General features: G+C 39.9%; 2 protein-coding genes across 2 annotated transcripts; both read right to left on the reverse strand.

Moving 5' to 3' along the window:
• Window positions 1-5,870: 5,870 nt before the first annotated feature.
• LOC134846726 (small ribosomal subunit protein eS10-like) lies at window positions 5,871-6,230 on the reverse strand. The gene has a single exon (XM_063864112.1). It carries the CDS (start codon window positions 6,228-6,230, stop codon window positions 5,871-5,873), a length of 360 nt encoding a protein of 119 aa, XP_063720182.1.
• A 106-nt stretch (window positions 6,231-6,336) lies between these two features.
• LOC134845622 (MOB kinase activator 1B-like) lies at window positions 6,337-7,336 on the reverse strand. The gene has a single exon (XM_063862613.1). The coding sequence runs from the start codon at window positions 7,332-7,334 to the stop codon at window positions 6,681-6,683; it is 654 nt and encodes a 217-aa protein (XP_063718683.1). The 5' UTR covers window positions 7,335-7,336; the 3' UTR covers window positions 6,337-6,680.
• Between the last annotated feature and the right edge of the window lie 7,442 nt (window positions 7,337-14,778).

Below are 14,778 nucleotides of genomic sequence, written 5' to 3' on the forward strand. Positions count from 1 at the left end.
AAGCGTACACAGACTTCGTCCCAGAAATTTGGATATGAGATGATAGGATGTTGGATATGGGGCGAAATCTGTATGGGACGAAATCTGTTAATTACAAAATAAATAGGACGAAATCTGTGCCAATCAAACAACTACCTAGCCGATTGCTGTGAATGTAGGACAGAAGGCTCAGGCCGCAGTAAACGGAAATATTATCAAAAAATAGATGAATAATTTTTAAAGCATTATCAATTTTGTGCGCGGGGAGAGGATATAAACTGAAATAACTCGAAATTTCTTTATTGGGTTTGGGCTACAGTTATATCTTTCAAGATTTATCAAAAACAAAAAACATGGAAAAGAGTAATGAACGCAAGTAAACAGGAAAAAAACACTGACTTTTGTTGAAAAATCTCAATTTTCGAATTACGAAGAAAAAAATAGATACCCTTTAAGCTCTTTGAACTTCTAGAACAATTAATGATATGCGCTGTTTTGATAACACTAACCCAATTTAAGAAAACTGGATGAATAGATAAAGTTTTTATTCCGCTGGAAATCTAAAAAATATTTCGGAACTAGAAATTGTTCACGTTTTTACGAGCCATTTCCTATTTATATTTTGAGAGTGCTATTTACGTTAATTTTAGCAGATGAATTTCAATTGAACTCTGAAAGTCATATATAACTAATTGCATTCATAAATGCATTAAAGTGTATGAATGCACATCTGTAGTTATTGCAACATTTTGAGACTTTTTCCCAAAAAAATCAGCTAGACCTATATAAGAGTCTTCACTACGTTCAATACTCTTAAAAAACAAATTAACTTTTATAGAAATTTAAGAAAAAAATAATTTTACGATTAAAATCTATTCATTTACAATTAATTAGATTGGGAGGACCCTATTAGTCTACAAAAGCCTGTTTTCTGGCGCCTCAAGTCAGAAAAAGGTATTTTTCTATATTGTCAATAGTGATAGAGATATGAAATCAAAAATGAAACAACAAGACTCATTCCATTTAAGAAACTAATGATTTCCCGGTAATAATCGTCTCAAGTTTTTTTTGAACGGTTCTTGGCTATAAAAATATTTTCAAGGAAATTATGATCGAAGTGGTCAACTTGTAAAGCATGCATCAACCCAAGCCCGCAAAAATAAAGCATATATATATTTTTGATTTTTTCAAACTGGCAATAAAAAATTAGATACGATTCGAGTTTAACTACTAATAGTTTAATAAAATTTTTCTATCACTTTTCGCTGGTTTTTTCTTTTCAACCGTTCCCTATATACACCCCACAAAATTCATTAAAATAGACTTTGATTGTTTTTTTTTGTTTTTCAACGTTCGTTTTTTTACACAAAAGCAAAGCGAATCTTAGTAACGCTGAGATATCCTTTGACATTTTTGAATTCGCTATACTGATGCCAAACAAAGTAGGTAATTTCAAAATTAGGTTTTCAACAACTTATTGTTTCGATTAAACCCACGAAACCAAATTTGGTAGAATAATTGAGAAAAATCCAAAAACTGTCGTCAAATAAAAAAATCACATTTCCGAGAATCAAAGCGTAAACAAATAAAAGCGTAGCCGCTGATGCAAATAACACGCAGCCTCATATTTCGATTGAATCCAGAAACTCAGATTGTGAGGCTAGTTCAGAAAAATTTTTAAATAAAGTTTAAAAAAATGGTCAAAGAATCAATACTTTGACTTTTCCGAGGGCCATAAATTGTGTCAAAGAAAAAAGATGGTCGTAGTCACGTATGAAAAAACCCAAATTGATTTACCGGCCCCTCTAAAATCACAAAAAAAAAATCCTGTTTTGGCCAAAAAATTGGAGGTCTTAAAATAGCACCAAAAGAGGAACCCCTTGGGTAGTCAGGGAATTCAATTACTGAGAGTGGGGCGACCGTTCTCGTGCCCTCTCTCTAAGCCCGCTACTATGAGAGGGCAGTTTTCGAGAAAACTAAAAAGTTTCAAAAAACGGTCAAAAATCAAAAAGTGATTTTTTGGAGGGCCAAATTTTAAAATGTAAATAAACTTAGGCGTAGCCGCTTATGCAAGGGATCTTCTTGAATCCGTTATGTTTATTGAAACTAAAATCTTGGATTTGAGAGGGTAATTTTTTAGAAAACAAAAAAAAAACAGAATATGGGTCAAATATTCTCCGAACGAATTTTTTCAAAGGCTGCATGCAGTGAGGTAAAGTGAACAGAGACTACTGGACTGAAAAAAATCCACAGCGTCTAAAAAAAATAAAATACAATCTGTTTGATAAAAACAAGTTTTATGACAATCTATGGGATTTGGGTTTTTAGAGACGCTTAGGAAAAATTTTTCACTTCTTGCAAAAAGTTTAGTTTCTCTGACAACAGATTTTAGGCAAACATGCTAAGCAAAACGACTTCAAAGTTAAATTAGCGAGGGAACAAATTTTACAAAATGGAAGCAAAGCCGACAATTTTTGAGCAGACACCTATTTAGACAAAAACCAAAGATTTTGTAAAAAGCTGTAAAAGTTTCAAGTCTCTCCTGAAACTACAATGAACAACATTTGCAACTACCAAGATACTTCTTTAGAGTGAAAAAAAAATCCGTGATAAGGCAATTAGGTCGACAAACCGAAATCCATTAAGTTAGTTTTACCGGAAATTTTTTTTAACCGCAAACATACTGAAAAAAAAACAAGGCTCGGTTGGGACTTGAAACCCTTGCCTTTGGGTGCGAAGGCAACAGCGGTACCTCTAGACCAAGTGCGAAGTTGATAACATGCAATAAAAACAAATTGATACTTTGTAAAACAAAATTGTTAACGGGAAACTCTTGTTCCCGATTACAAGACACTTGTTTTGGCACGGGTAATATTTTTACCCAGAGGCGAAGTTGCATTTCACATAGACAAGCAGAAATATGACCGATAACGCTACTGGGAAAAATTGTATGAGAAAAACTTTGAGTCTACAAAAGTACTTAAGTGACGCAAGCCAATTATGAGTCTACATAATTGCTAAGTGACGCAAGTCAATTATGACGCATTAGCAGTACCAGTCAATTTAAAAAAGAAACTTAACAACAATCATGCCTCAATTTATAGAGCTTACACATTTTAACTAGTATACAAAAAATTTCATTAAGAACATCGTACCCTGCCTAGGTTTGAACCCTCTCATTCTGTTGCGGGTCTCCTTTCCTACCTCTACGCTACAGATCCATGATACCTTGAAGCTAAAATGCTATTTGTTTTATGATGTCTGTGTTAATATCCTTAGCATTCGCTGTACTTAATAGCTGGTTATTGGTCAAATGAACACTTTCAAAATGAACACATTTACGCTTTGCTTGCGTAAATATAAGAGATTTTTTTTTCAAGAAGGGAATAATTTGTTTATTGTTTAAAAAATCTATCCAGAACAAAATTTGTCATGTAGGAACATCAAAAAAACCAGTTATATCTTTTTTCATCGCAATCAGTTATCAATGTATTCGTTATTTGCACTAAGAGCAAGTTTGTTGTTGGATTAAGCAAAGACCAATAGAACATTAAGGTAAATGATAAGTTTTCCGCTCTACTCGCTCTCAATGTCTAACAGTAAAATTTTCAAACCAGTTCTTTTTGACAAAATTTTAATTCTTTCAAAGTCGATAGATTTCCGAATGAAAATTGTTTATTACTGTATATCACTCGCATCTGGATGACGATTATTTGTGGCACCTCATATTACGTTCAAAAAAATTAAGTAAGACATGTAACCAAAATTTTCATTTTTCTTTCCGACTTCGTGGTCGGATCAACAGCCCATTTTTAAAAAAAATTAAATTGGCTCAAATATCATCTCAGCCCAAATTTTTTGAAACTAAACGACTAACAAAATATTGTCTTTACCAGGACCATTCTACTCAACTTGATTGAGCACAATGCATAAATATTGCCTGTTTCTAAATTCAATGTTCTCTCTTTTGAATGAGGATAATTTAAAGCCGAAACGGGTGGGCAAAATTTCAATCCTTCAAACTCAACCGATTGGTAATACACTTAAAATTGAAACTAAAAACTGTCAATAAAAGGTTCGCGTAGGAGCAAGTAATTGATGACAGAATTGCATGCCATTACATTGGTGTAAAGCTCAAATCTCCGCACAGTCTAGTAAACACCGGTCCCTGTAAGTCCTAGGTAGCTAAAATTTTGCAAGAAACCTCTATCAAGTAGCCAAAAGTTTTAAAAACTTAAGAAAATCATTGCTGGCTTATTCAACGCAAAAAAAAACATGAACTCAATATTTCAAAAAAAAAAAATCGAAAAGCCGATTGCTGAGCAAGTAAGCACAGAATGTTCCGAAACTTAGGCAAAAAAAAACGATTTTTTTTATTTTTAAATGTTTTATTGTGACTTTTTGTTAGTGAAAGAGAAAACTGCTTTTTTAATGAGCCATTCAAGAATGGATCAAGATAGGAAGATTGGAAACTCAAACTGAAATTTTCCGTTTGAAAAATTATTAGTCAGAAAAACGAAAAAATTCAGACCAGTTTTTGTCAACTTTGAGACAACTAAGTTGTTTTTTTTTCGGCTTCCGAATCACGACAGATACGGTTTCGAAATGGTGCCACACTTGCTCAAAAAAAGTGAAAACAGGGGAGTGGTTGGAACAAATGTGAAATTTGCCAGCCATTTCTGAAACGCAGATCATTCACGTTTCTTCTATTTTATTTTCTTGAGAGCACAATTATGTTGCTATTCAGCCAATGATTTGGAAAGAAACCATGATTCCAACTGCCAATTTATAAATTTAAGCGTCAACAAACGAAAAAAAAAACTACACGATGTAAATAAGTAACAAGGATAGCCGGTTGCTGAGCAAAAAGCATAAAATGAGCAATAAGATACATCACAAAAATAGCATGGCAAGCCAATATACCTAAGATAAGAAAAAAGCCACCAAGCTAAAAAAAATTTTTGAACAAAAAAATCAGCTTCTACTAAAAAGTCTTCTGTATGCGTCTCGGCAAATGAATTTCATTTTGAAGTAAAATGAAACAACTGTCATAATAAATTAGCATAAAGGCAAAGTGTATATGCGGTCAGTAAGCCGAAAATATTTGGGCGGCCACGAGTTGCGCCGAAGCTTAAATTCTTCTCGTAAGAAAATAGCTATAAAGCTTTGACTCTCGAAATTCTTACATCGCCCCGCCCTGAAACGCAAGCCCGCTTAAAAACCTTTTACCAAACTGAAAATGTCGCAATATGAGGCTTGTATTAGGAACCTGTGATCCAGCAGATTAAATTGAATTTTTAAGAAAACTTATCCAACAAACAGTGGAACAAGGAAACAGAAAAAAAAATTAACTTGGAAGCTTTTCAACTATCGAAGAAAAAAATGTCACGCGAAAACTCTTTTAATTCCAAGAATTGTTTATGATTTCCACTTTTTATTTATGTTATTCCATTTAGAGAAAATTGAATCAATTAGTAGTTTTTTCAACTCTGCTGGTAATTAAAAAGCCATTTTTGATATTGCAGTCATTCATTGGTTTTACAGCTAATCCTGAAAAGACCTTAGCCTGAAAAAATATCATCAAGACCTATATAAGAGAAAAAATGGCATTAACAATGGGTCATAACTAAGAAAAACTTTCCATGATGAACAAGTTGAGTATTCGAACAGAGTATAGAAAGCCACGCCTATTGAGGGGGTGTAGGGAAGAGTGGCTAGAACAGATCTCTTTGTCATCAAAAAAAAACTTTTTGATAAAAAAAACGGTGTAAACAATGAATTACAGCATTAACTCACATCACTGAAAAACATCGCATTAGGCCAATATCATAGTTTTAAGGATACGTCGAAAAGTTCGGTTCCTTAGATCTATGATCTGATCTTCTTCCGTTTTAATTTCCTAGAGGTCGGCCTCGTCCGAAACCTCCGGGCTTCGCGGGAGTCGGAGGAGCAGCAGCTTGAGCACTCTGTTGCGCCTTCATAAGAGTAGCTGGAACAACTTCCTGGGGTAGGTTCAGTCGCTCTCTCAAATACTCAATACCCTCGTTAGTAAGGAACCAGTAATAGTGTCTCCAAGCGAACTGTTCCTTCACGTATCCCCTAGATCGCAAACTCTCCATGCACTTGATGACGTACAAGTTGGGAAGTTTTAGGTCTGGATGAACGGAAATTTCGCATTTCTTAGCACAGAGGACTCCGTCTTTAAACAGAGCATGATGGATTTCTCGGATGGTCTTCGTGGGCATATACATCTTTGCTGCTCTGAAAATATAACCGCAAAAAATTGTGAAAATGTATGTTCTCGAATTGTGAACAATGTATATTTTCATATTAAAGTTTTTCTAAAACCTTACAGGTTATATCACTCCGAATTCAAAAACGAATTATTTGGACGATATCAATTTGGGTTCATTTCAAACTAAGGTTCAATTCATAACGAAGAGCAATAAATTTCAAGCAAAATTGAAACTTTCGCAAAATAAAATTATATGCAAACTACCCTCTACTCTACGGGATAGAAACAGTTACAAAAATTGAAAACAGCATAAATCAATCGTCACATTAATAAAATTGCTCATGTTTTAAAACACGTTAAATTATTTCTAAGCAATCTAAGGTATCAAAAATATTCAAAGAATCATTATTAACACTTTAAAGGGGCAGCCCCGTGATAGAATTATAGTCGGCCCACTTTTGATGAATTATAGAGCGCAATCAGGAACGAGCTTCAAAATCAAATCCGCCAGAGGAGCCAACTCTTTTTTGTCGACAAGGTTGAACTCAGAGACAAAGTACACAAAGTGTTTGAACGAAGTATTAAGATGCGGCTCTTCCTGCAATTCCAGCACAGTCTCAAAGTGATGATAGTATATGTGTGCGTATACTCTAAACAAGCGCCTCAGAATTTTTTTCGCTTCTGCTTGGAAATTTTTGGGAAACGGAACACCAATTTTTGATGGAAACTTGGCTTCATTGTCTAACTGAGATTGCACCCAAGTCATCAAGTAGTCCATATATTTTGGAGCACTGCAGGCGATAGGCTTTTTATTACGTTCATCAGACCATTGATATTCATATTTAGCACCTGCTGACATTTTCGGACATGAAAAATCACTACAATGGTCAACCAATGTCCCGTAAAGCATGTTGATTTGATTGAAGAAATCCACAACATTCACAGCTATCCATTCGTTCAAATCTTCACCTTCTGGTAACATAACAGCTAATTTGAGATTTCCCGTTCCCAAAGTTTTCGCGGCGTGCTCTAGGAGAACGTGTTGATTGGAACCTTTCGGTATTTCCTTCCGAGGTCGGAATGTTTTGGTGTTTTTCTTAAATGGAAAGTTCAGATTCATAATTTCTGAAAAATGGTTAATAACTGATGTAAAAGCATCAAATTAATGGAAATTAATCTAACAAAGTTACATGAAGTGATAGTACAACCCTTCGCCAGATAACTTTAACATAGGCAGCAGACAGTTGATAATAAAATCTGCATGGCGGAACTCGCGTCCACTTTAATTTCAACTAGAGTTTAACGCACCTCCGGTGCTACGAATTTTTGAGAACTCATTAGAAATAAAAAATACTGTAAACAAGATCTACAGCCTTTTAGTATGCTCTAACAGCACCCAATTACAGGGCTGGTAATTTCAAATTTTATATATTTTTTTACTTCCAAATTTAAAAACCATAAAATCGTCATCTCGAAAACTTAAAGGGCCTCAGGGGAAATTTGGAGGCCACCTTTACAACCACTGAGAGCACCCTACTATAGGGTTGCCAATTTCAAATTTCGTGATTTTTTGATACCTGTTTCCCGAAAAAAAAAATTAAAAAAATCCAAAAAAAAACGCCAAATCTGGAAAACTAAAATGAATTGAACATTCATATTTGGAGACAAGATTCGCGACGCCTGGGTGTACGCTGACAATAAGGTTGTCTCTTCATCAAAAAAGGAGTTTGAAATTTTTTAAATATTAGTAAGTTCTTTGAAAACTTTTGAAAAATCAAAAAAACTTCACATCTCGGAAACTAAATGCATTTACGCAGTCGCACTTGGACGCAAGATTTGCAATTCCTGAGTACCCTCGCAATACCCAACGAAATGGTTGTGAATTTCATATTATGTGAAAATTTTCAATTTTTTTCCGAAATGTTTCTAATAAAAAAACTAAAAACGTCAAATCTCAATAACTACAAAAATTTGAGTAGTCATTACGAGGCCAAACTGTGCATTCTCTGCATTGTAAGCGGAATCAGATTGTAGGCCAAAATCAGATATGTCGCGGAATCCGCAGCATTGCTACTTTTTTTTATCATCTATGCTATTTTGGATTCCACGAACAAATTCCAAAATCATTGTACCGCTCAAAATCGCTCGAAAATAGACGAATTTGCGGAATCCGCAACTGTATTTGCGGAATCCAGAACAGTTTGTGGAATCGACAAACAAATGATAAAACATTTTTATCGTTAAAGTGAGCTGTTGCGGAATCCGCAACTGTAAGTGGAATCCGCAAATTGTAAGTAGAATCCGCAAAATGTAAGTGGAATCCGCACTTTTTTGCGAATTCCCATTACATAATTTTATATGTGTAGTAGCCTTTAAAATTATATCTTTTATGTAACATTCGCCCAAATACTACACAGCGACGGAGCGTAGGAAAAGTACCTATTAACGACTGGCAGGCGTCAGTTACCTTAATCCTACTCGCTTTTCACCGTCTCGACCTTGCCAGTTGATTTTCTGGTCTGTCTAGGGCAAAGTAAAAAGTTACCATTTTTAGGCCATCAGTCCAACGACTTTTGATCAGCTTTCGTTTACATGCGAACACAACCACATAGCTGAGTCTCGGATCCTCAGACTACGTGATTGTCATTAAAAACACGGCTCGAACAACCTCTTTTAACATATTTTTGTGTGACAGTTTTATATTAAATCCATTGGAGATGGATTGACCCTTTCCTTATTCTAGCTACTCATTTTCTGAAATATCAAACAATAACGGTGTTAATTAAGAGATCTATGACATTCCAGTAGCTATAAAGTTAGTTTATACAGTCCCTTCACATAGAACAGTCTCTGGGGGACCAAGCCTCCGCTCCCGTAATATTCCTGAGATAACGCTCTTATCTCTTCCAATTTGTGTCCCAGGAGGGTCCCGTGGTATATTTCTTCCCCCACTGAAGCCTCCTTCTCCGCCAATATCTGTTGACAAGTGTCTTATCGTGCGTTGTTGCCACGATAAGAGGCTTCGTATTTTCCGTCTCTGGTACGACTGTTATTCACAATTTCTGTCGTTGTTCTTATTTTTGTCACTTTTTTGGCTCAAAATGGCCGTTTTTCGTATTTCTGAGAAATATCAACTTGAAAATCGAATTTTTAAAAATAAATATTCCAGAATATTCTGACCCTCCTTTGCAATACTTTTTCGTCAATAAGGCCTTTAGTCGTTCTTTTTTACGTCGCCGGAAGGTTGTGCTGTGCCATCTGGCAGAATGGCACACACTCCCCGGACAGTCCCCATCAATGTCCCTATTGATCGCATAACACCGGGTTATCGTCAAGTAGTTATCCAGTTTTCTGTAATCAATCTTACAAATCGCATAAGAAAATGAAATTTATCCACCCCACCTTAACTCACTACGTGTTCACAAATGGCATCGTACTACATCTCACTGCCTTTCAACATTTTCACAAAATTTGCACCATGAGGAGTGTCTTAGATAAAATTTCTTTTCTGACTACTTACGTCGTCTTGCCATAAAACTTCTTTTCGCTCTTTGTGATTAAAAAGTGGGACGTGGCACGGCCACGCACCCGTTAAAATTAACTTAACACTACTCACCAAGTATAATCAGTCATTTATGCGGTCCTTTCAATATTAAAACTAAGAAACTCTGTGGCTAGGAAAGTTATTGAGTTACCCACCCTTCTCGAGCGAGTTTACTCAAACTCACCATGTCGCCACACAGTGAATTTGTGTCTTACACAGGTTAAAAACTTCAGTCGTGAATAAATAGGTAAATATACTCACCTAGATTCCTCATAAACATACATAAATAGCCATAACTAAAATCAAGAATTTCTACAATTTTAACAATTGCAACATTTTCAAAGTTTGGTTTGACCAAACTAGATCAAAACAAAAAGTTTCACAAGTTCAATAATCAAAACTTGGTTGATTGGTTTAAGTTTTAGCACACAAAGACAATCAAGTTTTTCTCCTTCCCTTCTCTTCTTTGGTCATCTTCATTCCATCACTTCTCCATCTTGATCTTCGCTGTCTTCCAACACTTTCTCCAGCATGTCTATGGAGTTGCGGGCCGTGCCCCAACTCTCCTGCTCCAACAGCCTCGGTTTGCAACAAGGTAGCAAGTCCACATTCACCTTCTGCTCCCGGTTCCTGCAAAAGCTGTTGTGAAGACATAGGCTCACGTTTCGTTCTAGGTCAGCTCTTAAGACCTCTTTCTTCTCATCTTCAGTAACACAAGGCGCTCCAGCTACCCGCTTCACCGCTGTGGTGACCACGTTTCTGTGCGTCAGGAATGCTCTCTTATAGGCTCCTGGTCCTATATCTAGCTGGAAAGATTGATAGGCTTCCGTGTTCCTCGACATGTGACGCTTCGCGCGTTCATACATCCATGATGTCATCACTGCACGGAAGCAAGGCATCAATCTTTGCCTTGACCATATTCTTTCAATGGCTTTAGGTATCCTCAGAGCCTTGCAGGTGGTTCTGAAAAGATCCAATTCACGACTCATCTTCACGTTGCTCAGCTGCTCAGGAGTCGGCACGGCCGTCTCCTGCTGACTTGTGTCCGCGTTAGCCTCCAGCCATCTCACTGCCAGCATGGCACTAACCACCACGAGTGACACCTGTTGATTCTGATCGGGCAACCCTGTAGAGTACAACTCCTCCACGTCCCATACTAGCACTAGATTCCCGCGTTTGGGGTACCACCACGTCTGCGCCAAGCAGTGGCAAGGATACTCCCCATGGGTTCTCATTATGTTCCTTCGGGTCCGATACCCTGAGGCTCCCAGCAACGGTTCCACCTCCATCAGAATTCTGTGTAAGTCGTCTTTTTCTTCTATTGTGGGGAATTCAGTGGGTAACGCTCCACTCGCTTTCTGTTTCTGGAACTCACTCACATTGCCTCCACTCAATCTCAGAAGCTCTTCACCCACCACATCTTGCAACTCGCCTTCAGATCTCTTCGGGACTGCCCGAAAGATCTTTGCCAACAAATCATGTGACCTCTCCGACATCCTGGCCAACCTCACGCACTTTGGCACAGAGAAAAGTTGATCAATCAACACCTGCTGTGTCCTCGCATCCATCACCACCATGTGTGTAGGATATCTACTACTGCAATATGGTGCGGCGCTTGAACCCACCAGATACTTTGAACCAGTCGGTTTAAGATAGGCCTCACTATCTTTCAGATTCATCTCGTTCTCCAGAGCTTCTCTCCAGCCTCCGATCTTCTGCTCTGTCTGCAATGCCCCAGAGAATACTTCCACGCTGAGGGACGTCACTAGCTCATGGGCACGCTCCAGGCGCTCAAGCGATTCAATCGAACTCGTCATGCTGCAAAATCCCAAGGCTGTGATCAAATTTACGTCCGTCACCCCATGACAGTCCGCGACCAACTCCATACCACTTTTATCCGACATGCTCAATCTTCCGTACAATCGTGCCAGTTGCCGATGTTGCTCGCTCAGCGTAACCAGGCAATGTCCCAGGTTACAAACATGTCCTTCCATCCCACTGTGTTGAGCCAAGCATGTGCCTTGCTTCAACCAATTACTCGATGGACCTTCCTCGGACAGCTCCGTGGATGGGTTGCTGTTCCGCTTCGTCAATCTCATGGCCAGCAGATGATGTATCATGGCCAGATCATGTAAACTCGCGTCATCATCTAGGTCTAACGTGATATCCGCCGTCATGTCCCAGATTAAACCGGCATTAGGATGAGGGCACCAAGAAGGCTTCATGAGTTCCCACATCGTCACTAGACTGGTTTTCAAGGGACCGTCCCAAGAACCACAATCAAAACTCACTTGCCCCTTTAGCTCGAGAACCGAGGGTTCGACCACTCGTTCTTCCAAAATAATTCCCAGCTTGGGTTGTTCCACCATCAGCATCCCAGTTTCTTTAATACGTTCAACCCAGAAATTGAGTACTATGACTTGCTCATAGTCGAAGTACGCTTCCCTGGCTTCTTCATTCACGAAGGGATTATACGCCATCCCCGGTATGCCAGACACATATTGGAACGACTTCAGTTTCCCTAGTGTTGCAAACTCTTTTTGTCCCTTGACTACTTCAATCAACTCCCGGCTCACTTTCAATTCTTTGTTGGAATATCTTCTCACCTCTTCCAACTTGCGATAGCTTTCCATATCATTCGACTCCTTGTTTGGTACAGTCAACGGCATGTCTTGATACAGTTCCAGGAGTGCCCTAAGGAAGTTCCTTTCGCAATCAACTCCCTTTTGCCGAATGATCCTTATACATTCTCCCAAAACAGGAGTGGGGATACGATCCACCACGAACCTGACAAAGCAAAGGGCATCCTTACGCTTAGCCCATGCTATCGCAGAATCGTCTTTCGAAATCAACGCTCGCAGAGCTTCCATCAAATCCAGTTCCTGTTCCCGTGATTTCGAATCATTACTGGCTTCATACTCCGCTCTCTTGATGCCCATCAAGCACCAAGCCAACCGTACTTGCAGATCAGTTCTCACGCAAGGATGAGCCAGGTATGCCGTCACTGTAGCAGATGCATGCATCGCCTCGTCGAAGTATCTCTGGAGGGCCGCCCTCCAAGAGATTTCCAGCAATTTTTCCAATCCGACTTCGTTCGCTTCAGAGGACATTACCGTGCCGTATTCTTTTCGATTTAAGTTCGAATTTTCCGTGAGCTCTTTCAGATGTTCCTGCATGGCTCGCTTCTCGCTCCAAGCCATCAGGTGCCCTCTCGCGGAGTTTCTCGCTTTCAACATTTCCACATAACCTCCTGCTGGATCTCCCATGTGGACTGATTCTGGCACAGTAACTCGACTGTACTCGACCACGTCGAGTTGTCCTTCCAGCTTCAACTTGGCTATGTTGGTCCGCGAGGGCCTGTAATCTTCAAGTCCTCCAGATCCACATTGACTGATGATCTCCATCTCTAATTTAGTGTCTGCCAGGGTTCGTGCTGTTTTCTTTGATCTTACGGCAGTCGTGGTCAGACCTGCCAAGAGCATAGGGGGTATCAGATTCTCTTTTTCTCCCCCTGTCAGCGTTGCACTATCTCCTTGCCCGCTCTCGCCTGAACGACCTGCGCTCGTTAGAGAGGTCACCACTGCGCTGGCTCTCGACTTCACCACTCTCGGGTTCATGGCCCGACTTCCTGTTTTCCCTTTTAGTCGCTTCAGCCCCTTCCTGGCTCGTCTGACAGGTAATTTCTTTGCAACCTGCTGATCATCGGCACTGTCTTCTGTTACTGACTCGGTCAGAACATCCGACTCCATGGAGTTCACTATTTTCTCCAGGACTTCACGCATGATGGGTTGGTTCAATCCCACCTTCATTATGGACTGCGTCCCATATCGCCTTATCACGTCCCATGATCTTTCCATGAAATTCACTCGGCTCCAGGTTGTCCCTGTCTTGCCTTCTAGCTCACTCTGATATCTCTCCCATTCCTCTTCCGGCAACGTGCTCAGGAAGGATACCCTCATTGATTCTTCGATTTTTCTCCTCCTTGGTGACTCATGGAGCAATTTCTGCGGATCCCTGCTTCGGCATTCTCTCGCCTGGCTTATTGGGTCTATCGGGGATAAGTCGGTCGACGCCTCCTTTGTAGGGGACATGAAAGACGATGGCGTCATTAGCAATAGACTCCCATCGACTTCCCCATCGTCGTCTTCACTAAACCGGTATTCTAGCAAGTCTCTCTCTAACGCTCCCAGATCCGTCTCACCCGGTTTTCCCGTCTTTCCCTCGGTATCGTTGTCGTCATGATCCATCAAATCATCATCACCTGCATCAGGTTTCGGCCTGGGTCCTGAAGGTTCTTTGTCGTGAGTCTATGCCCGAGTCCGGCCGAGCCGGTACGGTCATGTCTCCTGCATGATAAAACAACTCATCATTCACCAGGAATTCTACAGACTCCTCGCCATGTGGTGCCAGGTCCTCTATTGTTATATATGAGCCCCCTCTGCTCTCCTTTGCCACCTCCATCATCACTACCATCACTTCTCCTGACCACTTCAGTCTTGATAAGTCATCCGTGGGAGAATACACTTCGTTCCACATTTCGGCCGAGACCTCTGGTCTCCTGGAAGGTAGTGCCTTGATCTTCTTCCTACTCCAAGCATCAGGAAATGAGAAGTCGAATGTGTGCGCGGCTGCCACGTTCCAGCCGATGAAGCGCGGCTCCATCCCTTCACTCCACTTCAACATTCTCTTTTCTGCATCACGAGCTGCTCCGATGCGAGGGGCAATGATGGGAGATGTGACTCCCAATAACATCCTCCTTATCGGTGGATATCGAGGGCATTGGTCCGGCAGCGGCCTGGACCCAGATAGCCACGCTTGCTGGTTCTCTTTGGCGTGTGCATAGGCCTCTGGTAAGAGTGGCACTCCCATAGCCGCTCCCGTATCCTTTACTACTGGTCTTAAGTTCCAAAGCTTCGGGTTGAACTGGATATGAGAAAGTTCCTCATGGCCCATTCGGCACTTGAAGTGGTTGTTGAAATCCATCAACATCCAACCTGGCTCCGCTATTCTCCCGAACAGC

Source organism: Symsagittifera roscoffensis, chromosome 5, assembly GCF_963678635.1.
Source record: "Symsagittifera roscoffensis chromosome 5, txSymRosc1.1, whole genome shotgun sequence".
In the NCBI taxonomy this organism is placed as follows: Eukaryota; Metazoa; Xenacoelomorpha; order Acoela; family Convolutidae; genus Symsagittifera; species Symsagittifera roscoffensis.